The 25181-nt window shown below is 43.0% G+C and overlaps 2 protein-coding genes and 1 long non-coding RNA gene across 3 annotated transcripts; 2 read left to right on the forward strand and 1 right to left on the reverse strand.

The window, feature by feature from the left end:
- Nucleotides 1–47: 47 nt before the first annotated feature.
- LOC127204462 (uncharacterized) lies at nucleotides 48–9161 on the forward strand. The gene is made up of 3 exons (XR_007832471.1): nucleotides 48–210; nucleotides 974–1031; nucleotides 9074–9161. It is a non-coding gene; the product is annotated as an uncharacterized LOC127204462 (long non-coding RNA).
- A 29-nt stretch (nucleotides 9162–9190) lies between these two features.
- LOC127204461 (eukaryotic translation initiation factor 1A-like) lies at nucleotides 9191–9767 on the forward strand. The gene has a single exon (XM_051163473.1). It carries the CDS (start codon nucleotides 9257–9259, stop codon nucleotides 9689–9691), a length of 435 nt encoding a protein of 144 aa, XP_051019430.1. The 5' UTR covers nucleotides 9191–9256; the 3' UTR covers nucleotides 9692–9767.
- Nucleotides 9768–13463: 3696 nt separating this feature from the next.
- Nucleotides 13464–14072, reverse strand: LOC127204252 (60S ribosomal protein L12-like). Its single transcript, XM_051163208.1, has one exon. It carries the CDS (start codon nucleotides 14049–14051, stop codon nucleotides 13464–13466), a length of 588 nt encoding a protein of 195 aa, XP_051019165.1. The 5' UTR covers nucleotides 14052–14072.
- Nucleotides 14073–25181: the final 11109 nt, after the last annotated feature.

Consider the following 25181-nt stretch of genomic DNA (forward strand, 5'->3'; position numbering starts at 1 on the left):
GCGGGGGGATGGGGGAGTGAGGCGTTGGACTGAGTACGTGGAAGCGCGTGAGGCCTCCGCGCTGAGTGGGCGGCCTCCTTGGACGAGGGGCGGGGCCCGTACCGGAACTCCAGGGGAAGGGGCGTGGCCGGCCGTTGCCTAGGAAGGGCGCGTGGTCTTGCTGCTCGCCCGGCTGCCTGGAGTAAAGGGGTTCCGCTGCATTTTGTCACTGTGAGTACCGAGTTTGGGACGCTCCGAGGGACTCTGAAGAGCTCATTTTGGGGGCGATGGGGAACTAATCACCGGTGGGAGAGAGCTTTCTAGTTCGCAGGAGTTTTTCTCACAGATAATATCGTAGAGGAGGCGGCTTAGGCGAAAAGCGCGTATTCTCAGCTAATCCCTTCTGGCCTGCTGACCTTTGCCTGGATGTTAAAACTCTGCCTTCGTCTAAATAGTGCTGATAAACGGAAATAAACACAGGTCATGCGTGAGTTATCTGGAAAAGGCATCTAGAAGACTGGCTGGCACGTGGTAGGCACTAGATAACTTTGGGTTGAATAAAAACAAACATCTCTTGAGTGCCCCTTAACCAGCCACTTCCTCCCTTCAAACAATAAGTGATACTGTGTCTATTTTAATAATTAGCAAGTTAAGGCTCCGACAACAGCAAAACTTACTTTCTTTTAGGGCATTCGTAATTGTGTGTAACAGGAATCAGGTGGTTTTTGTTTGTGTGTTTGGGTTTTTTTGTTGGTGTTGGTGTTGTTATTTTGTTATTTAAGAAAAAGCCAGGGGTGGGCTCTAGGCTGCTGAGGATTAAAGAGGGGTTTTATGAGAAGGAAACTACAGGCCTGTAGGACTAAGGCAAGAGCCCTGAGGGCTGGGTGGGGTGTAGGAAAGAAGAGCCGGAAGTCTACTCTGTAGCCTGGGGCACCTAAGCTTCTGTCTTAAAAGGAAAGGAGGTCTGAAGTCACAGTCTTTTCATTCCTTGCAGACTGCGGAGTCTACGCCTTCCTGAGAACCAGGCCAGAAACAGAAGTATTATTTTGTTGGTAAGTGAAAATAAATCTGAATGTGACAGTTATAATATGTTCTGTTTTCTAACTGTGATGTTGGATAGTAATAGAGCTTTTGGTGGTGGTGGTGGTGGAGGAGGAGGTGGTTTCGAGACAGGGTTTCTCTAACCCTGGCTGTCCTGGACTCTTTGTAGACCGAGCTTGCCTCAAATTTACAGAGATCAGCCTGCCTCTGCCTCCCTGGAGTGCCGGGCTTAAAGGCGAGCACTTCCATGCTGGGCATTTGGGGGAAGGGGTGCTGGAGACAGAGTTTCTGGCTGGCCTGAAACTCACAGATCCAGCTGCCTCTGCCTCCTGAGTACAGGGACTAAAGGCCGGCCATCACCGGGCAATAGTGCTCTTTTTATTTTTTATTATTTTTATTTACTTATTTGTGTGTGTTTTGTTGTTGTTTTGGTTTTTTCGAGACAAGGTTTCTCTGTCTAGCCTTGGCTGTCCTGAACTTATTTTGGTAGACCAGGCTGGCCTGGAATTCAGAGATCCGTCTGCCTCTGCCTCCCGAGTTCTGGGATTAAAGGCGTGAGCCACCACTCCCGTTGTTTTTTGTTTGTTTTGGTTTTTTTAGACAGGGTTTCTTGAAACCTGGCCTCAAACTCAGATCTGGCCTGTCTCTGCCTCCCGGAGTGCTGGGATTCCAGGCTTGTGTCACCATGCCTGGCTTTATAGTGCTCCTTTAAAAGCAACCTCGGAGTTGGTAAGGCTTGTCTAATGCCCAAGGCTGAATTTTTAGCCCTGTAGGGGGACACCACCGTCTTTTTTTTTTTTTTTTTTTTTTTTTTTTTTCCAAGACAGAGTTTCATTGTATGGCAGTCTTGGTTGTCCTGGACTCACTTTGTAGACCAGGCTTGCCTTTGCCTCCTGAGTGCAGGGATTAAAGGTGTGGACGACCACACCCAGCTGACACCACCATCGATATTCATAAGATGACAGTACAAATAGGACAGAAGGACAGATTAAAATCTCAGTGTAGGGCTGGAAAGATGACTCAGAGGTCAAGAGCACTGACTGCTCTTCCGGTGGTCCTGAGTTCAAATTCCAGCAACCATATGATGATGACTCATGACCTTCTATAATGTAATCTGCTGCCCTCTTCTGGCCTGCAATAACACATGCAAGCAGACCACTGTATGCATAATATAATAAATAATAAAACCTTTTTTAAAATCTCAGTGCATTAAGGAGGGGGAAATGATGTAATTATAGTCTCAAAAATAAAAGTAATAAAACAAATATCACCAAACAGGCAAAAATGTCACAGTATAACAATGCTGGAAACTGCATTGCTGGTGGAGATGTAAACACTGCTTTGGGATAAGCCTAACGTATAATTGTGTGATACATGTGGCCTGGAAGTTTTGCTTTTCATAATTTTATGCTATACTCTATATGTGCACTTTAATGTATTTACTTTGGAGCAGCAGTTCTCAGAATGTCTTCTGAAGACCCCCAGAGGCTTCTGAAAAGTTCTCAGTGGGTTTGTAGTTCAAGGATAGGTTTTGTTTTCATGGTGTATTTCAACTAAAAGAGCATAGCAGATTGAACAAGGTGAGCACTCAGAGTTTTCTATGTGTCTAGATTTATAAAAATAAAGCATTGTAAAAGTAACTTTTATTTGCCTGATTTAATTGTCTTGGGGTTTATTGCCTCCATCTGCTAACCTGGGGTAGTCCTGGAATCTTCTAGGTTCTGTACAATCTAATCTAGGCCTAGAATGTTTTCAGCCTTTGAGACTTACTGCTGATTAAGCTCACCCTTTCTAGCTTTTTCTGAATTCTGTCTGGTTAGTTCAAAACTCCTCTTCAAGCCGATTCAAACTGGCTTCTTTTGACTTCTAACTGAACATTCAAACTGGCTTCTTTTGACTTCTAACTGAATCGCTCTACTTGGCCTCATACTGACTTTGGCAGTATGTTCTACTCTTCTGGCTCCTTATTCTTTGGCTTATTTTGTCTTCAACTATGTCTAGTTTGTTTGTTTTAAATCTCTTCAACCTCTCTGTAAAACTCTCCTGGTAAAACTGCCTCTTTTCTCAGGTATTCTCTGTGCTACTCTCTTAAGTAGCTTCCCTTTCCCCTCTCTACTGTGAGAGTTGGGTGTGTCCTGTTCTGTCAAACCTTTCTCTGACTTTTTCTGCCACTCAGACATCACTTTCAAGCATGGTGCTTCCTTCTACAAATTTTACCTTCATTGTTTGGGATTAAAGGTCTGTGCTACCATGCCAGGACCTCGGTTTTTCTTTACCTGTAGTTACACTTAATTTTTAAATATATTGCCTATGTGTAGTGGGTTGAATTGTATCCCTTCAGACACTTTTCGAGACCTCATTCCCATCCCTGTGAATAGCATTTTATTTGGAAGTAGAATTTTTGCAACTGTAGTTAAATTAAGGATCTCCCGAAGAGAGAGTCCACACAGAGATTGGAGTGATATGTGAACAAGCCAAGGAATAGCAAAGCTTGTCCTTAGTCACGAGGGTCTACAGCCTCCAGAGTGAGCTAAGACAGTCATTTCAGCTGTCAGAATAAGTTTCTATTTTTAAGCCACTGAGTTTGCAGTTATTTGTTATAGGATATAAAACACATGAACACATTTCAGGGGTTTAATGGATTGTTCTCCAGTAAAAACTTGTCATCTAGCTCATATATAAGAAAATGTCAAATGGATCCGGTATTTATCACTCAGGCAGAAATGTGGACAACAGTTGCTGGCAGATGCCTCTCTATTGCTCCCCACTTCGGTCTATTGTGACGTGTTATCTAGGATCTCACAGGTGCTCGATTGGCTGGCTAGCAAGCTCTAGGGTTTCCCCTGCCTCTGCCTCCCTAGCTCTGGGAGCACAGGTACAGGCCACCCACCCTGGGTTTTTTGTGGGTTTGGGGTGTAGGGTCCTTATGTTTGTGCAGCGTGCACATCGCCAACTGAGCCGTAATTTCTGGCTTAGGAGCTAGAGAGAGACACAGGCACACACCGCCATAACAGGCAGGCGCTTGAGGTCTGAATTCTTAACTACTACAGGTTGTAGTTTCCTTTCAATAAACTTGAGATCAGCATTTGGTGTGTGAGTGTGGCAACGTACTTGATTCTCAATAGAGAACAAAGCCACAAGGAAACCTTGCTCTTTAGTCATACAGATCACAGTGTCAAAGGAAAAGGTCAGAAGCCAGGAATTTCATCATTAGCGGGCAATTACGTCATCAGAAGGTATAGTAGTCAGACCATGTTGTTCATCTCTGTAGAAGTTCCTCAGGATGGCAGAGTTAAGATTTGGGTTATGAGCCTGATATTTTAGGTCTTTTTTCTTTGTTTTGTTTTTTTTTTTTTTTTTTGAGACAGGGTTTCTCTGTGTAGCCTTGACTATCCTGGACTCGCTTTGTAGACCAGGCTGGCCTCGAACTCAGGGATTAAAGGCGTGCCCCACCACCGCCCGGCTTATTTTAGGTCATTTTAAACCCACATTTGGAAGGCTTTGTGTAACAAAATGGAAATAGAAGGTTTTCAGAAACTCTTACTGTCCCAACTGTCTTGTGGCCACCAGGTGGTGCTGTTCACTTATCAGTAGTAGCCAGGCAGAGCCTGTATTCTGCTTTCTGAGATTTACCCAACTGAAACACTTGAGCACAACTTGATAAAAACACTGCAATAACAAAAGGGAGAATGAAGTGTGATCAGGTAATGGATAAAAAAACATTAACAGCTGCTTCTAGAGAGTTGTAGAGAGCCATCAAAGAACTTGAACCACTAAAGGACCTAATTAGAGTTCTGTTGTTAAAAAGAACATTCTGGCTGCAGTAAGATTAATAGAGGTATACAAATATGGAAATAAGACCAATCTATTTTTTTTAAAGTCATCAGCAAAAATATATCAGTAGTAGCTGACAATCACGTATAATTGATTGTCTTTTTATTTAAAGTTCCATATGTCTTGGAAAACAAGCTGCATTGAAATCAGCAGATAGTTGGTCTTAGTTATTTCTAGAAGTTTGGGCTGTTAGTATTTTTCCCCAAAGACTTTGTTGCTCATTCACAGTAGGTAGTGTGAACCTCACATGGTTTTGTGGAATTGTCTTGCCATCAGTTCCCACAGTGGTCAGAATGTCTTGGATGGCTGCTGTGCCAAGTGGGTTAGTGTTACAGTTAAGGTGGGCTGCCCGCTGCCTTTGGGCAACCCACTGCTTTTACTGAAGCTGGAAGTAAGCCTGCTTTCCATCTAAAGCAAGATGACACTTTAGAGCTGGGCAGAGTGACACAAGCCTTTAAGCTGAAGAAGGCGAAGGTAGGTGGGTCTCTTCTTGAGTTCAAGGTCTATCAAATGAGTCCAGGACAGCCAAGGCTACATAGAGAAACCCTGTCTTGAAAAACAAACAAACAAAAAAAGGTGACACCTTAGTTCTCAGAAAACAACTGAGACAGAGCCTCAGGAAAGGGCAGCCAGGATCTTGCAGATTTGGCCATCTGCAGGAGAGGCCCATGGAGATGACTCAACATTACCTACACAAATGCAGAGCTGTGGTGTCTAAGCATGCTCCCATTTTGCTTCTTCATACCCTCCAAGCTCATTTCCAGCAGAGCTGATCAAGCATGCCAGTCTCCCCAGCTCACACTGCATGGTACTCAGGCCATTTGTATAGGTAGAAAGAAGAATCTCTTAATACATTTGTGTGTCTTTGACCAATAGTTAGGTCAGGCCTCTTTTGCTGTTTACTGGCCCCTCTGTATTGCTGAACAGTATGATGTCCTTGTTTTCTCAAGTTTTGTTTGCTTGACTCTTGGGCCCTGGGGGAGAATGACTAGGGCCATCAGTTTCATAAATTGAGTAAGACTCTGTTCTTTGCCCCTTAGGTTCCTCCACAGTAGTTGGGGCTGAACTGCACAAGCAAATGCTCTGACTGCTAAGGGTCAAAGTTAAAACGCAACTCTCTATTCAGCTGTCACAGGAATAAGAAACAAACATTTCTGCCCCAAGGCACACACAGTTTGACAGAGTGAGAAGTTTTCATAATGTAAAGGTAGACCTCAAGTGAAGAGAATATCTAAGAAAACACTACATTACCAAAATGGGTTTTTTTCTTTTTTTTAATTAAAGATAGCATGATGACATGAAAACAAAAATTGGCAAAGAACATACCAAAGTTGCTTTTCTGTTGTAGTCACTTTCTGACAATGTGATACTAAGTCATTTTATTAATACCTTTTTCATGGACTCACCATGAACTACAAATAATGTAAATAATGTGAGATACAGCTTCATTTGTAGGGCCTGGAAACCCATCGTGTATATAAATATGAAAAAGTTTAAATCATGAGCTGTAGATTAAATGCGTTTTCTACCAAGATTTCAATTACCTTTGTAGAAAGTGATAAGTGGGCCATAATGGTAGGCAAAAAATGTGCGAGATCCTAAACAGCTGGGGACGGGGACTCCAAAGAGTAGTAAAGTTTAGTACGTCACACCTTTCAACTTATATAGGCAACAAGTGACTGGTATTAGGATAATCCAGCGACATAAATCCACAGAGAACGCAGAACTGGGAGGCTGGAATGAAGCCTAATAGCTATAGTAGTTGTGCCAAGCCAATAGAGATGTCAGCGTGGTGTCAGGATTTCTTGCCTGAGTGTCTAATTTAATCTTGTAGCAGTTACTGTTCCTTTCACTAAGTATGAAACTCTTGTGTATAGTCGTTATTCTTTTTTTTTTTTTTTAACACTTAACATTTACTGAAAGAAATAAAACACGATAGGTTGATATAATATGACCAGAAAGAAACAACAGATTGCTAACATATAACTGCCACTATTCTTTGTGGCATACTTTGCTTTTGGATGTTTATAAATGATCCTTCTTTACATGTTACCCAACTTGTCTATACCATCTGTTCCCCAGTGAGCCCCTGATTGGCACGACGATTTGATACTGTGACTTGTCCCAGAAATCACAGCAGAATCTTTGAATTAGTATCAGACCCTAGATTGTGTTGTGCAATATTTGAAGACTACAGGGGGAAATGGGCACTGTTGCTCAACCATCCCTGGAATGACAAGGTATTAGGAAATCAAGTAGCAGTAGAACTTGATTGCTACAATGATGGTGCTTCTTAGAATATTGCCTCCTGTGAGTTATGCTGATGGTACCCTAGAGAACATAAGTAGAGAAAAGGAGAGGTCAGGTCGCCAGGCTTGATGTGGACAACCATGCCTATACATGTATTTCAGTGCTTGAAGACTTAACAGAACAGTGTGGCTGAGCACTGTGCTTAGGCTCTAACTATAGGCTTGCAGGGATTAGACCACTAGTTAACCCTCAAATCCATGTGGTTGCTTGTCTTAATTGTAAGGACACTTAAAGGATATTGACCCGAATCACAGAGTGGAGGCATACTTTATAAGCAAAGGAAGGGCCAATGACATCACACCCAGATTTCACTAGTCTTACATGTGTGCTATCTCCATAAAACAGGTGAATTGCTTAAAGTGGAATAGCATATTGAGCACAGTTCTAAGAAAGCATGCTTCTAGGAGGCTATTTTATACATTGTGATATGTATCGTAAATGAGCAGCTAAGTTCTTCTAGTAATAATCAAATTGATATTTGCAAAAATGTAGTAGGCTATAAAGTAAAGCTTAATAAATTCCTGGGATTGATAACGTACAATATGTTCTTCAAAAATTGTAAACTACAAAAAGAAAGCAGAAAGCTTGCTTGTTTGGAATTTTTAAAAGCAAATGACAGAAGATTCACAGTCAGATTTGTCTATGGATGGCATATAATTCTAGTCAATATTCTGGTAGGTTTTCTCATTGTGGAAATTGGCGCGCTGACTTTAAAATGCGTGTAGTGATGCAGAAGTCTGAACTAGCCAAATCAATCTCATAGAAGAAAAACATGACTCTGAGGACATGTACTACACATTTCAAGATACACCGTAAAGCTACATTCAAATAGTATGACATGGGGGCAAATTAGTCAAGAAACATACTTTTAAAAAGGAATGGTACGGGGGCTGGAGAGATGGCTTAACGGGTAAGAGCACTGACTGTTCTCCCAGAGGTCATGAGTTCAATTCCCAGCAACCACGCAATCGCTCACACCATCTATAGTGTAATCTGATACCCTCTTCTGGCCTGCAGATGTATATGCAGGCAGAGCTCTGTAGACATAATAATAAATAAATAAATCTTAAAAAAAAAAAAAAAGGAATGGTACTGTAGTTTATTGGAAGGATTATGTTTCAGATAATTCTGTTTTGATAAATGTTGTTAGATCGGTTTGAAATCAGTATGGAGAATAAAACTTGAACCAGTTAAGTTTCTGAAAGAACTGAGAAAGGAGGAGGCTGGGGAGCTGGTGAAGTGCTTGCTGTGTGTGCATGAGCCCTTGAGCTTCATCCCCAGCATGCCTAACACTGAGGAGGCAGATTTATTGAGTATAATAAACCGATAAGCCCACATTAGTTTTATTTGATGTAAGAAATCTAGATTTGCTTGATAGCTGATCACTAGCAATTATAGGTTCTTTTATTCCAGCCTTAATTACTAATATTAATTCCCAAATCCCACCCTGTGCCTCAATGTATATGAGTGGGTTGCAAACTTTTTGTTAAAAAAACGGTTCAAGAGTCTGCTATGCTCAGGGTGTAGAAGTGCTGTCTTGAAGGCAGAGAGCTACTGCAGGAGCAGGTGCAGGCCTGTAGGACCCCAGACCACAGCTGTTCGAGTGCAGACATCAGTGCAGCTCTGACTACTCAAGAGGCAGTTTGAAGTGACAGTGTCAGCAAGGAGGAACTGCTGGAGCTGGAGGCTAGGCACAGAAGCAGGAGTCCTGTGCTGTGTGCTCTGCCAGTCTTCCTGGACAAGTGTGTGACTGGTGACCAAGAGATTATCAGCCTCTGGGTGCACCTTCTATTGACGGTCTTTTGTGCTTGTAAGCTCATGTCTTGTATTCTGATGAGAGTTCATATAGTTTCAGATTTCGTTATTTATTGTGTCTCCTGATTGCTAAAAGTATTTTTGTTTTTTTCAGCCAGCAGAAGCCAGGACTCTGGAACATTGTTTGCTGCCTGTGGATCTTCGATATCAGAAAGTCCAGTAGCTGCACAGTTGCTTCAGAGCTAACACTGTTAGGTGTTTCCTGCTGCCCATCAAGTAGTAGCTCTTGGAAAAGAGTCGCATCCAAGTCCCATCAACAGTCTCCTGTGGTACCACCATGCCAAAGAATAAAGGCAAAGGAGGCAAAAACCGGCGCAGGGGTAAAAATGAGAATGAGTCTGAGAAAAGAGAGCTGGTGTTTAAAGAGGATGGGCAAGAGTATGCGCAGGTGGTCAAAATGCTGGGGAACGGACGCTTGGAAGCAATGTGTTTCGATGGGGTCAGGAGGTTGTGCCACATCAGAGGCAAGCTGAGAAAAAAGGTTTGGATAAATACCTCGGACATTATATTGATTGGTCTGCGAGACTATCAAGATAACAAAGCGGATGTAATCTTAAAGTATAATGCAGACGAAGCGAGAAGTCTGAAGGCGTATGGAGAACTTCCAGAACATGCTAAAATCAACGAGACGGACACCTTTGGTGGTGTGGATGATGATGGAATCCAGTTTGATGATATTGGAGACAGTGAAGAAGACATTGATGATATCTAAGCTGAACTAAGCATGCTACATTCCAAGCTCTCTGAAGATAGCTCTATACACTTGGCCTCGTGACCTTCAGCTGTTATAAGTAAACTTCATTTAGCATGAGTATGGCTTGTTAGTGCAGACTGATGTGCTTTTATTCTTTAAAGTATATTTCTTTGAAAACTAAAGATGTTGAGTTATCTTATGTGACATGTTAACACTTTGTGCTTATGAATATGAACTTAGGTTACAGCAGTGTGCACTGTTAGACTGCCTTTCCATTTATGATGCTTCATTTCTGGCACTTGAGTGTTTTGTGTCAGCAGTTCTACCTAGTGATCATCGTGAGCTGAAGTAAGCTCTAGTCCAGCACATCTGCCTCAGCCTGGACATCTGGCCTGCTTTGAGGCGTCTTGTCACACTTAGAAACAACGCAAATCTGCATTTGCAGTCAGTGCAGACTCTTCGTATTAATGGAGCCGGGCCATTTATACTTTCATGTTCTATACACTCCTTTTATCCTTTATGTTGTTGCCGCCCATAAATAGGCATGGTACAGTGCAGCTTTAAATTTACATGGGTAGTAATTTTAAGTTTTAAAAATTAGTCATTGTAGAAATTAGACACTTTGGTGATCAGTTATCTTGACTTTAAAAATATAATAGTTGATAGTTTATATGTGATTTTTACTTTTCTAAGGTATACCCAAAAATAGAAAATGAAAATTAAAAAAAAAATATGTTCTGATACTTGCATAGAGGAAGTAGTTGTTACTAGCACATGAGATATAGCCTACTTTGCAAAGTAGGTGTGAAGCTTTGAATGATTTAATTACTATGCAGATTAAAGCTAGACAAGCAAAAGGAGCCACAGCTTAATGAGAAGGTGGCTCCTGCTTTCTGAATGGAGGAGTCCAGAAACAAACACAATAAAAACATGTTAGTATAAAACCAGTTTTTCTTTTTTAATATGTTCATTATATCTCTGGTATATAACAAAAATAAAAATAAATGACTGGATAATTTCGAGTTACTGTGAGAGGCTTTTTTTTTTTTTTTTTAAATTAGACTCTGGCATTTATGATAAACTTACTGTGTTCCCATGTAAGTGTTGCTGGCATCAGTGTTCTGCAGTTCAACGCTTGCTGCTATCAGTCCTTAGATGCCTTCTTTTTAAAGAACAGTTATTTTCTCAGGTTTCGTTCCAGATACCTACAGATGGTGACTGAGGATGAAAATAACAGTATTCACCTTCATTTTGTTTTGCAATTAGCCCATAATGTACTTTAAGGGTGGGTGGGGCGTGCTAATTGCAGTCCTTTAGTCCCAGAACTGGGAGGCAGAGGCAGGCGGATCTCTGAGTTCAAGGCCAGCCTGGTCTACAGAGTGAGTCCAGGACAGCCAAGGCTTGTTAAACAAGTTCCTGGTCAGAAAGAAAGAAAAGAAAAACCCAGTTTTCCTGGTTTTTGATCCAGGACTCTCTTCTAGATGGATCTGTAGCTCTTCATAAAGGCTCATTTTGTACAATTAAACTAGACACAGTGCCAAGTTAAAGGCAGACCCTATGTCCCCAGAAGGACGGTGTCTTCTAGAACGTGTCACTGGAGCTTTTCTTTGTTCTACATAGCATAAGTATTTTTAAAACTTAAAAACTAAATACACCATTAACTAGGATTTATCCCATTAGCACGGTAGATTTTTAGTATAGAAGGAAAACTTGATCACGGGCCACCTAGGAGGTGAGGACCGGTGCCTGAAGATGTCCCTCACTTCCACAGTTGTCCACAGCATGCACATGTGCCCATACATACACATCAACACACAGTTGCATTTGAGGCTTTGATATCATCCCTCTGATGGTCTTGATCATTTCGAAAGGTCAGAAGCAAACACTTAAGTAGTATTGACATTGTCTCCTGCTTGCCGGTATCTATATTTTTTCCCTCACATTCTAGATTTAGGAATGATTCTTTTATAACATGAGAAATTTATAAGTAAATATTGATGTCAGTGTTAGAAGTAAAATTACTTGTAGTGAAATATTTGAATGTTTCTTCTTCCCCACAACTTCGTCACCCCACCTTGGAGGGCACTCTCAAGAAGCCTGTGGCACACTTAGCTAAGCCTTCCTCAGTTTCTCTAGCTAGCTGGCCACAATAGAAACGTCAAACTGTCCCTGTAGATCACCAATTAGATGCTCTAGCTTCAGGGTTCCTCACCCCAGTACACAAAACCAAGCCATGCAAATCATACCCTGTGATAATATTCTATCATTTACCCATCACACTAGCCTTGAAGTAGCAGTGCTCCTGCAGCAATCTGCTGCTGCCCGACCCTACTCACATACTGGGATCATTCCCGAATAATAGCTTCAATGTGAAGTGTGCCCTTAGTTGGCAACTTTTTTAAAAAGTTATTTATCTTTTTAACATAGGCATTTATATTTCTACACATAAGTAAGACAAACTACATAGAGCAGGGAGAACCACAAGACAATCATGATATGAATGTTACATGCAGAGTGATTTGGCCATTTGCATTTGTCAAGCGCAAGGCAACCATCCTTCCTACTTCGTTGGGTTCAAGTTTCTGAAAGAAAGTCAATATTTGTATCTCATCTCTATTAACTTAGATCATCTATCTTGATCTAAAAAGATCTTATCCCTAACCATCTAAACTTGATTGTAAGACTAAACTATCTGGTCTTCAGCTCCTTCGGAGACTTGACAAGGAATAAAAGTTAAGTGCCTGAGTGAACCAGAAGTGCAGGTTAGCAGCTTCCAGAATGAAAAAAAATGACTGAGACAGTTTACTGCCTGAACAGTCAGCCAACGCTATAACGTTAGGGCATCGTCTTTGGCCTTCTCGCCCAGGCATTTGATAGGCAGGAACTGTTGAGGACTTGCTTACCCTGTCTTAGCAGAGTCAACTCTGCCTCCATCTAAGCTTACCCTCTTTTAGGCAGAATTCTGTCTGGCAGGAATGAGGATACTTTGCCCAGTTTGCCACATTTGAAGCCAACTCCATAGGGAGGTTCTTTGATGTTGATCGTCTTTGAGATAGGCTGAATGTAGTTGGCAACTTGTTATTCTTGTGTAATATTTTACTCTTAGTACCTCAAATTTTATCCATATCCACTTTGAAGTGCCCAGTTTTTGTTCAGTCTTACCTCCCCCTTAGATGGTGTGTTGCACTACCTCTGTTTAGCAATTACTAAGATTTGTGTTGTCACTACTAACACAGTTTCATGGAAGAGACACGGAATTGACTCTTGGAAGTTGTGTTTTGCTCAAAGAGCTGGCAGTCTGGAGAAGTGGACTAGAGCTTAAGAAAACGCATCTCTTCACCCAGGTAGCAGGTGTTCCAGGGAGGGCTGGGCGTACAGGCATCCATCATTTTAAATTAAGATTTGTTGAGCTGATGCCTGCTTCCCCACCTCCTCTCGTCTTCTTTCTCTTCAGTCTCTGGACGTACCTCGTGAAGCACTCAGTGAATTTGGTGCCTGCTTGTGTCAACCTTGTACTCCTACAAATTTGGATCTGGGGGAGTGGGGACAATGTAGAAAAGAACAGCCCAATGCAGTACGCACATGCTAAGTTGTGAACAACATTCGTGTGCAAATCCCTTGCTGCATCATGAAATGCACGTGTCCTTACAATGTGGAATACTCAAGTACCTGTGTCTCCCCCTCTTAATCCTGTCAGTTGGATTCTCTGTTATGTTGTCATGTCTTTCTGTTCTGCTATGTTCACAGAACCTCAGCCTAGCATCCATGCTACCCTGTTTCCCTTCTGCTCTTAGGCAAAGGTGGGCCATGTGGAAACGATCACACAGATTTGTTTTTGGTTTTGGCCGTCAGATAGTCTTTTATTGAAATATTTTCTCGTTGCTGAACTAGCTGGGCATTCCACAGCACCACTGTTGATGTCATCTATGATGTCATGAGGGTGGCGGCCATCCACATTGCAGCCCACAGACTGTGCAATACCCAGGATCTCCTTAATAGTTCCAGAAAGCTCTCTGGCTAAGGACAGGTGCCATATCTGCCTGGCAATGTTGACAATTTCATCAAAAATGATGTTTCCACTGTGTTTAATGTTCTGCTTCTTCCTGTCTCTTGGTGGCTCCTTGAGGGCTTGGATGATCAGGGCAGAGGCAGAGGGCACCACTTCAATCTGGGCCTGTCTGTTCTGGATGCTCAGTTTCACTGTAATCCTCAGACCTTTCCAGTCACCAGTAGCCTTGGCAATGTCATCACCAACCTTTTTTGGAGACAGACCCAAAGGACCGATTTTGGGGGCCAAGGCAGATGTGGCGCCCACCTCGCCTCCGGTCCATCTCAGGTACACGACTTTGATCTCGTTGGGGTCAAACTTGGGCGGCATGGTGGAGGTGGCTGATGTCAGATGAACCCGGATCCAGGACAACCAAAGAAAGTTGCACCGTAGCCTCCTCCGAGCCTAAAGCCGAAAGGACAGATCACACAGTTTTGAAGCACGGCCTCCCACCACGATACACAGGCTTCTCCTAACTGCCCTGTTTAGCAAATGACTTTGTTTCTGATTTTACTGAGCAAATGGGGAGTCATTGCAGGAGCAAAGCCCTTATAGATCCCTCGCCGCCTACATATGTATCTCCGCTACTTCTCATACTGTCCCAGGAGAAGGCCTTCCTCCCACCTAGAGGTCTGTATTCGTTATCCGATTTTCCATAATTTGCCTTTTGTTGCTTCATCCTTAGTATTTAATTAGCATTTATTATATACATAGTATAAGCATGTCCTCTGTACCTTCAGGGAATGGCTGTCCCTGAAAAGATGACAGGACATCTCTTTTTACTAATCCTACATGCTCAGTCACAGGTGTTTTTCAAGGCAAAAATCCTGCATCACAGGGGCTAAGTTGAAGGCTGGGCCCCACGGGTCTGAGTGTTACAGGTACCATGTCTTTAGCAAACCTAAGGCTCTTTCTTCCTCTGCAGCTACAGTTGTTCTAAACAGGTGTAGAAATACGTGATAACTCAGAATAAGACTTAACTAAGAAAGCAGGGATATTAAGCATAGTTAAAACTAGGGCAGAAAGTAGAAGCTCCCAACACTGGGGAGGAGAAAGGAGGAGACACAAAATTGCAGGGTATTTTACAATCAGGAAGCTTCTTTACCAGTGTTTGTGTCCCTTGGGGCCACTCCTCTGTTTTACAAGTCTTCACATGATTTTTTTCTCTCTGAGTAGTTTCACATCTGCATTGTCTGAAGCTCACCTCCCAGAAGGAGAGCAGTCCAGAGACTCAATGTGACCATCGTGATACAGACCCAGAGGTTGGCAGAAATCATAGGCATCCAATGAGGCCGTCCTAGTCAGGGGTTCAATTGCTGTGATGAAACACCATGCCCAAAAGCAAGCTGGGGAGAAAGGGGTTGGTTTGGCTTACACTTCCCCCATTGTATCCATCCTTGAAGGAAGTCAGGACAGAAACTCAAGCAGGGCGGTAACTTGCAAAGCCTCTGATGCAGAGGCCATGGAGAGGTGCTGCTTGCTAGCTTGCTTTCATGGCTTACTCAGCCTGCTTTTGTTTGTTTGTTTGCTTGTTTGCTTGTTTTTTGTTTTTTGTTTTTCAGACAGGGTTTCTCTGTGTTGCCCTGCTGTCCTGGAACTCACTCTGACTCTAGTCCAGGCTGGCCTCTAATGCAAAGATCCGCCTGACTCTGCCTCCCAAGTGCTGGGATTAAATGTGTGTGCCACCACTGCCTGATTCCAGCCTGCTTTCTTTTTTTCCGTAAAGATTTTACTTTATTTTTTCGCATATACATTTATGTTATTACACACCAATAAAATCACAGCAAGAAGAACCACAAAACAATCAGAGATTATATGAATGTTACATTCATGGTGTTTTGGCTAATTGTATTTGGTAACCTTGTAGAAAACATCTTACCTATCTTGGTGATTCTAAAATACTGAATGAGAGCCAATATCACATCTCATCTCTGTCAACTTAAAACGTCTATCTACACTTAAAAACATCTTAACCCCTAAACAACTAAGGTTAATTATAAGACTAAACTATCTGGTCTTCAACCCCATCAGAGACTTGAGAAGGAATGAAACTTAATTACTTGAGTGAACCAGAAGTGTAATTTAGCAGCTTCCAAAATGAGGAAAAAAAAAAAAAAAAAAGAGTTTGCATCCTGAACAGTCACCCAAAACATTGGAACATAATCTTCAGCCTTCTGGCCCAATATATTTGATGGACGTATTTGTGAGTCAGGAACTGTTGAGGACTTGGCTTACCTTGTCTTGGCAGAGTTTGGCTGTCAACTCTGTCTATATCCAAGCTTGCCCATTTTTAGACAGAATTCTGTCTGTGGCAGAAATGAGGCCATTTTGCCCAGTGGCTTGCTTGCCACATTTGGAGCCATCTCCATAAGGAGGTTCTTTGATGCTCATCATCTTCTTGAGGTAGGCTGGGTGTTGCCAGGAGTTAACCTGTCTTATTGTCAAAGAATCTTTAAAGAATTCTGTAGAGATTTAGCCTGCTTTCTTATAAAACTGAAAACCATCAGCCCAGGAGTGGCACCACCCACAGTGGGCTGGGCCTTCCCCCATCAACCACAAATTAAAATACCCTAAAGTTAGTTCTTATGGTGGCATTTTCTCAACTGAAGGTCCCTCCTTTCAAATGACTAGCTTGTATCAGGTTGACATAAAATTAGTCAGTATAGGGACTTAGGTTGATTTTAGCATTCCTCACAAGAAGAACAGAAAGCAGGCCCAAGCAAATAATTGATGGATCAAAGGCAGCTCTTAACACTCACCAAGTGCTAATGGCGTGATGATCCTTTCCAAGCAGGTGGAAAGCTTCTATCTTAGTAGGTCCATAATGCATGATTGCATAGCCTTAGCTTCCTAAGTATATATTCAGGGTCCCTAAATTGAGTGCTTATAATAAAAAATTAGCCACTTGCCAGAGTTTACAGGAGAGTTTTAAATAAGGGCATTTGGCTGCTACTGAATGACAAATTTCCAAAGTGCCATGCGCAGAAAGACCAGAATTTCCCCAGTTCTCAGACAGGCTGAACTATTGCCTGCATCATCACCACCAGCCTGAGTGTGTCATGGTTTAATTGCTGCTGTTTTTGAAAGGACGAATATAATGGCACCTTTGTGGATGTTTGTGCCCATGTTGTGTAGAGTTGCCACATTGTTACTGTTTTTATTCTGACTCTAGTCTGTTAGCACCAGTTTCTTTCCTCCTGTGGAGATGGGAACAGTTTGGGTAGGTAGGCTTCCATGCCAAAGGTTCAGCAGTTGGCCGGTGAGTGCAGGTATTTCAGTAGTGCCTTTGTTTACTTTGTCAATCTGTCCTTCAGATAGCCCAGTGAGTGCTGGAATGGGAAGGCTCCATTTAGTCTCACTCTGGGAAGCTAATCACCTCATTCCAGTACACTCCTGTGCTCTCTGGGGTTAGCAGGTGATGGCCACTGGCTCACGCTTGGTTTTAACCATTTGCTGTCTGTAGAAGGATTTTAATCCAGAACGCGGCTGCTCACATCCAAAGACTGTCTAGGTCTGTGTGATTTGGCTAGAATATAGACATGACTTTAATCCCAGGAGTGAGAAATAAGTAGATCTCTGAGTTCAAGGCCAGGCTGGTAGAGAGCAAGTTTAGGGTAAAAAAAAGTTTAGGTTTTTTGTTTTTGTTTTTTTCAAGACAGGGTTTCTCTGTGTAGTCTTGGCTGTCCTGGACTCACTTTGTAGACCAGGCTGGCCTTGAACTCACAGCGATCCGCCTGCCTCTGCCTTCCAACTGCTGAAATTAAAGGCATGTGCCACCACCACCTGGCTAAAAATTTAGGTCTATGTTTGGGGGTACATGCCTTTAATCCCAGCACTCAGGAAACAAAGGCAGGCAGATCTCTGAGTTCTAGTCTAGTGCTCTTCAGTCAGTTCAGTTGAGAGAGAGGCGATAGTTTTACCAGGATAGTTTTAGAGACAGGTTTCAGAGAGAACAAGCTAGACACAGGTGAAGACAGAATGAGCCAGAGGATGAGAAGGAGCCAGAAGATTAGAACAGATTGCTATAGTTTGAGGCCAAGCAGAGCAATTCAGTGAGAAACTGAGAGAAGCCAGAGTGAATCAGTCAGCTTGGAGAGGAGTTTGAGCTGGAACAGCTGAGTTGAACCAGCCAGCGAGTGTTCAGAAAGAGCTAGAAAGAGTGAGCTTATTCAGCAGTTAAGTCTCAGAGGCTGGAAGCATTCTAGGCCTAGATTAGATTGTATAGAGGCTAGAAGCTTCCAGGACTAGGTCTAGGTTAGCAGATGGAGGCGGTAAACCTCAGAGATGACAATTATCCCAGGTGAATAGAAATTGGATTTCTTCTTCCCTCCCTCCCTCCCCAAGATCTGGCAATTCTTGTAAATCTTTTTCAAAGATTTTCCATGCTTGTTTTTGTTAATTTCCACTCTTTTACTGTTTCTTTTCTTCTTTTCTGGGTTTAGTTTTCTCTTACATTTCTTAAAAGTAGAGAAGTCTAAGCTGGGTGCAGTGGCACATGCCTTTGATCCCAGCACTGGGGGACACTGAAGCAGGCTGATCTCTGTGAGTTTGAGGCCAGCATGATCTATAGAGTGAGCACCAGGACAGCCAGTGCTACACAGAGAAATCCTTTCTTGAAGAACAAAATAACAAACAAAGAGAGTAGAGAAGTCTATTGGTGTGTGGTGTGTGTGTGTGTGTGTGTGTGTGTGTGTATAAATGAGATTTCATTCTTAATACAAGCATTTACAGCTATAACTCTTAAAAGACTACTATGTGGATGTCTTATATCTTCATTTTTAATCATATTTCAGAAGTGATCCCTTATGATTTCCTTTTTTAATCCATTGGCCTTAAATTCTGCCTCCCAAGTGCTGGGATTAAGAATGTGCACCACCATCCTTGGCTCTTCTATTAATTTCTACATTCATTACACCATGATTAGGAAATTTATGCTTTCCATCCTTTTGGCTGTATTGCCGTTTGTTTCATGGTGTCAAACATGGGTTCTAGTAGAGGAATCTTCACGGGTACTTACAAATGTATGCTGCGGACTAGAGAGATGGCTCAGTGGTTAACAGCACCGACTGCTCTTCTGGAGGTCCTGAGTTCAATCCCCAGCAACCACATGGTGGCTCACAACCATCTATAATATGATCTGATGTGCACTGTATACATAATAAACAAAAAAAAGATTAAAAAAAAAAAAAAAGAATGTATGCTGCCCTCCTGGGTGAGCTGTGTAGTGTGGTGGATCTAGCCGTGTCCAATGTTAATTTAGTTCTCCTGTTGGTCAGCTAAATTGTTTGGCAATCTGCTAAGCTCTTAGGGTCCGTACAGCACACGTGTGCATCAGCATATTTATCTCAATTCTCTGAGCCTCATATCCTGCAAGATAGGAGAGAGAGCGAGCCTGCCAATGTCTGTAGAGGCCGCAGTGGAGTGTTGTCGGAGAAGAACGGACCCGAAGTTTCAAGAACCTACAGCTTTGAGAAGGACAAACTGCCCTTTGTTCCAGATGGAGCCAAAATCTTGTTTATTGGGGAGTAAATAAATCTGTCTTTTGATTTAAGGAAAAATATGATCTTTGTCATTCCAAGACTATCACAAGGGCTCTTGAAGAGGGTTCGGAACAGAGGGTCATTGCCTCTGCAAGACAGAGTGGAGAGAGGCCCATGTAGAATTGTCTCACAATGATTACTTGAGTCAGCGAGGAAAACCGGTCACTGGCTTTCTGTCCTTTAGTTACTATTGTATCTCAATCAGTTTGGGCTGTTCTTAGAAATATGATAATCCGGGTAGCTTAAACATCAGAAATTCATTCCTCACGGCCCTCAAGGCTGGCAGTTTCAAGATTTCAATGCCTTAGCTCTGTCCGTTCTTCCTGAGAGCCTTTTGTTTGCAGACAGGCTGCTTAGCTGTACCTTGAGATACCAAAAGAGGACTCTTCTCTCATGGCTCTTACAAGGCTTCTGATACCATCCGTGAGGGGTCCAGGCTCATGACCTACTTACTAAATGCCTCCGCCCACTTGGGAAACGGGCCGGCTTTAATGTAGAAATTGGGGGTGGGCATAGGCATATGGTGATCACATACCACTATCCTGTTTTCTATAACAAACGTAGCTCAGCATTTCCATGTAGTGCTACCCAGGGACTTATGAATCAGTCGTAGAATCATACTCTTAACTTGTAGAAGGTCTTTGCCTGCTAAACATCCTACCATCTGAGCTCCATCCCCAGCCCAAGATTCTCATTTTTTTTTTAAATGGGATTATAAGATTTGCTGTGAAATGCTCTCTCTAATAATGCTTTTTATAGTAGTAAACACCCAGCAAGTGAGAACAATGGATATTATGTAGACTTGCATACAGGCCATTGCGATGAGAACTCCAGAGTACTTTAATGCTATACTTGTTTGTGCCCTGGTCCCATGAGAACCCCAAGTGTTCCAGAGAGCCCTGGCTAGGAAATAACATTTTTTTAAAAAACAGACTTTAGATACTTTGTGAAGAGTACAGGTGGTGATCCAGGCACAAAATGTGTCGATGGCACTCTGTAAAGAGGAGGTCAGAGATGAGTGTAATGGAGGGCGAGCCATGTGCACTCACTGTGCTCTGCTCCTCTCCTGTGTCCCTGCCTCTGTCCTCTTTGTCACCGCTGTGCCAATGAGCATTGCTACACTAAGGCTTCTCTTGAGGAGTGGAAAACAACACAACAAAGGGACTCCACCTTACAGTCTACGCTAGGCCAAGAACACGGCTCAATGCTGCGGTCCATGCATACACTGGACAGGAGGAAGCTAATAGTTGGAATCTCTGTTTAAAAGCATTCATGTAAACTGGGTGGTGACAGTGGTGCATGCCTTTAATCCCAGCACTCAGGAGGCAGAGGCAGGTGGATCTCTGAGTTCGAGGCCGGCGTGGTCTACAGAGCGAATTCCAGGACGGCCAGAGCTACACAGAGAAACCCTGTCTCAAAAAACAACCCAACAAACAAAAAATCATTAATGAATATCAAGCTGGCAATTAAACAAGCATGGGATGGGGAGGGATTGTTCCAGACACTGGACGTGAGCTGCTGATCACGACTGCTCAGAAGCCCCAGAGCTTTTGAGTTATGAGTTGATAAAATTGCTACACACAGATGGATCGTTTTTAATTATGCAATTGTCAAGCATACAGAGCATGGGAAAACCCCACAATGTTTTTATCACTCAGTCCAACAATTATTGACACATGGCCAAACTTATTCAGTCTGTAACTCCCATACTTAAGAACTGCTTGAAGGCACAGTAAAGATGTTTTGATTCTCACTTACAGAACTCCCTCCGATTGGTGATTATTAAAAAAAAAAAAAAAAAAAAAAAAAAAAGCCTTAAGGCAGAGTGAGAGAGAAAACCCTTAATTTTTCCAGTCTTGGCATGGAGAGATTGTTTTTCTTCTCAGTAGGCTAGCCTCCTGTGAAAAGCCTGGGGCGTGGGGGTGCGTAGAGACTCTAAAATATCTGATCAGCCTATGTTCTCTTACGAACACACGGCTCCACCAGCCACATGACCCTGGCTCTCAGGAAGGAATTTGAAAGTTTTTGCCAGATGCGTGTGTGTGTGTGTGTGTGTGTGTGTGTGTGTGTGTGTGTGTGTGTGTGTGTGTGTGTTATGCACATACATACAGATCTTTGCATTTCACCCATGGTGGTGAACGTGACCTTTGTTTAAACAGGAAGGACTACAGTGGGACTGTAGGCTGTGACTGTTTTCTCCTCTGTGAGTCACCTGGTCCCTGCTATTCTGCCTGAACACAGGAATCCTGTCTCACCATTTGTACTGGCTAGCAGATCTACCCTCCCAACTGTCATGTCTGTTCATCACTTCTAGGCCCACATCCATTTCCTCTTACCAGGTCAGAAACACTTCTTTCAAATAAAATACTCTGTTCAGTGAAAAAGGTTGAGAAGGAATAATTTAGGTCAAACAGCTGGGTGTGGTGGCACACGCTTTTAATCCCAGAACTTGGGAAGCAGAGGTGGGTGGAACTCTGTGAGTTCGAGGGCAGCCTAGTCTACAAAGCAAGTCCAGGACAGCCAGGACTACAACAGAAACCCTGTCTTGAAAAACTAAAAACAACAAAATAAGTTAGACCAAGTGGGAGGAATGGAAGAATGGGCTCCCTTCATCCTAAGTTTTTGAGAAAAAAGAAAAGGAGTTGGTAAAGACAGGAAACCTGACAGAAAATACTCTAACATACTAGTAACATTTGACCAATGGTGTTAGGGTTAGGGACACCATTTTAAATAATTTCTTTGTAAAATATGCAATATCCCATATTTTCTACTTTTAGTTTATTCATGAAGGAGGTGCCAGTGGGGTGCCAGGGGCTTGAAGCCTGTTCTTTGCTTCTCTCATGTGGGTGCCATGGATCCAACTCCTCCTGTCGTTCTTGGCAGCAATCACCTTTACCCACTGAGCCATTTCACCAGCCCTTTCTTCTACATTTTCTAAAAGTAACATACATTCCTTATATAGTCAGGGGTGTAGGAGAGAAGCAAGACAAAAACACTAAAAACCCGTCCAAAATCACAGCACTAAAACTTGTGAACAAGATTAAAATGACACTAACTCATTTTATAAGACTTAAAAAGTTGGGCCTGGAGAGATGGTTCAGTGGTTAAGAGCATAGGATGCTCTTTCAGAGGTCCCAAGCTCAATTCCCAGCACCCACATGTCAGCTCACAGACAACTGCTAACTCCAGTTCTGGGGGTCCAGCATCCTCCTCTGGCCTCTGTGAGTGCTGCACAAACATGTAGTGCAGGCAAGACACCCATACACATAAAAACTAGATAAAACATTAAAAAAAAAAAAAGCCCACAAAGACTTGAAAGTCAGATTTGTTCAAATATCTGTTACAGACACTTCAGGAGTAAAAAAAGGCGTTACTCAGTGGCGCAGTGCTTGTTTATCACGTGCAAGATCTTACATTCAGTCCCCAGTTCCAAACAAACGAGATGTCACTATGAAATAGTGTGTTCCAAAAATCAGTTTTGGAATGCAGTAGTATAATAACATGAGGTTTTTAAATTTTAATTTTATTTATTTTAATTTTTTTTTTTTTTCGAGACAAGGTTTCTCTGTGCAGCCTTGGCTTTCCTAAACTAACTTTGTAGACCAGGCTGGCCTCGAACTCATAGCAATCCACCTGCCTCTGCCTCCCGAGTGCTGGGATTAAAGGTGTGCGCCACCACCCACCGCCCCCCCCGCCTTGGTTTGTTTTTGTTTTTGTTTTTGTTTGTTTGTTTGAATCAGAGATAATATGAGTTTATTTTAGAGCATCTGGGGAATACAGAAAAGCACATAGGAAAGATACACATCAGCCCCTATGCAGCTTACTGAGGCAGCTATGGGACAGTACCCATCCATTTTTACAGGCAGAGGTGTTAACTGACAGCCTACAACTGACACACACACACACACACACACACACACACCCGCCCCCCCAGAGATTTACAGCAGTATGCCCCAGAGGCCACAACCTTCAGCATTCCCAGTCTCTGCATATTGAGAGCCACAGCATTTCTGCCTGGTGGGAAGACTCTTCATTTGCAGCTTTCACTTGTCTCTATGCCTTTATTCTTTGTCATGCTCTGTATTTAGACATGTAACCAGAAAGCTCACGTATCCGTTACACACTGAAGGCATCCTACTGAATGGGCACTGAGTACGGGCAGCAACTAGCTGGAGCCTTGGCAAGGCAATTGCATCCCCAGAGTGAGAGACAGGCCCAGAGATCTGCACATGAGTAAAGCTGCAGAAGTGCAACGGTCAGGAGACAGCTAGAACATTCTCTCGGAAGGAAAAGACAAATTTGTGGGTTTTGCTTCCTTTCAACAAAAGAAAACCCACATGTAGTTGCTGAGCCATGCAGGATACTGAAGTGGCCCATTCTTCATCCAGTTAACCACCTCTTGTCCACACAGAGTGACACAGAACAGTGCAGAATCTTAAAGTGTTACAGAGCAGATAGCTCCAGTGCTAGGTCCACATGACTCAGGAGGCCCCGTGGTGTTAAAGACGTCACTGACGGGGGCAGCTGCAAGGTGGCAAGCCAAAGTGGAAGAGCTGAAAGCCCTCAGATGCCCCAACAAGGCACGTACAGCAGAGCATTCAGGTTCCTTACGAGAGTGTCACTTCTGGCATGCTAGTGGTTTTGGTAGAGGTAGGAAGCGTGATCACTGAGCACCGAGTGACTATGCATCTAGGATTGCCCATTGAATGGGGATTTGTCAGACCCAGCCAAGCTGTTCAGCAGAATAGACCAGCAGCAGTAACGAGATGCCTTGGACAAAACAAGGCAGGTCAGAGCCCCAGTGCCCCTGCCCCCCCATGTTTGTAGTGGGGTCCTTCATACCTATAATAACCTACGCGGGGATCCATAGAGTAGAAGAGAAAAGAAAACAATATCCAAGACAAAGGCTGAGCATGGGCTCCACAGTGTCATTTCTATCACCAAAGCTGACAGCCATTGCAGTTTATGAGTGTCTAGCCTGCCATCGGCAGAGGCTGAATGAACACTCTACCTACAGGACAACCCATCACTTGATGGGAAGAAGACTAGGCAGGGCCCCTGCTGTTCTGGAATGGCCAGCAGTTAAGCTTTGTGGGGGAAAGACCTATTTAGAGTATAGAATTGCTTTTTTTAACCTCTCAGGGCCTCAGCCAGCACTACGTTCTGGGGACTTGTTCCCACAGAACACAATATTCAACCTGAGAACCCATTTCACAGAAAAGTAGTTGTGATGACTAGGTAGTACACGCATCCCATATCACATATAGCACCATTTCAAAGCTCCTGAATTTACACAAGAGTATTATGTTCATATGGAGATACGACGGAGGTGCCATTAGCGACACACTACCCTAGAAATGCTGTCCTCCTTAAAGAGACACAGTATAGAGACTAAACCAGAGGCCTTTATATAATGCTGTCTGTTCCCCTATAAGAAGCCTACATTTCTGATGCCTAAGAGGTGTGTGTTCATTTTCCATTACTATAACAAAATACCAGAAACTGGAAAACTTATGAAGAAAAGATGCTTACTTAGTTAGCAGTTTGAGAGCCTGAAAGTCCAAATGGCACGACACAGTTGCTATGAGGTGACAGGTGGCTTCATTGTGGGAGGACATGTGAGAGGTGTCACATGGAGAGAGAAGAAGCTGGAGCATAACTGAGGTCCCATGAAGACTATACTAATTTCATCTAAGATACATTCCTGACGACTTGAAGACTTCCTGTTAGGCTCTGTCTCACTACCGCTTACGTCCATACACTAGGGTCTAGCAGAGGCATCCTTAAACTCTTTCCAAACCATAGCAGGTTAGAAGAAAGAGGGCTCCACTTACCATCACCCACAATGACACACAGGAGTCTTCTTCCAGGGAACTCTGGGCTCTCAACGGTTTAGGTTGGTGTTAATCCAATGTGAGCT

The sequence above is a fragment of the Acomys russatus genome, chromosome 20 (assembly GCF_903995435.1).
Source record: "Acomys russatus chromosome 20, mAcoRus1.1, whole genome shotgun sequence".
NCBI lineage: Eukaryota > Metazoa > Chordata > Mammalia > Rodentia > Muridae > Acomys > Acomys russatus.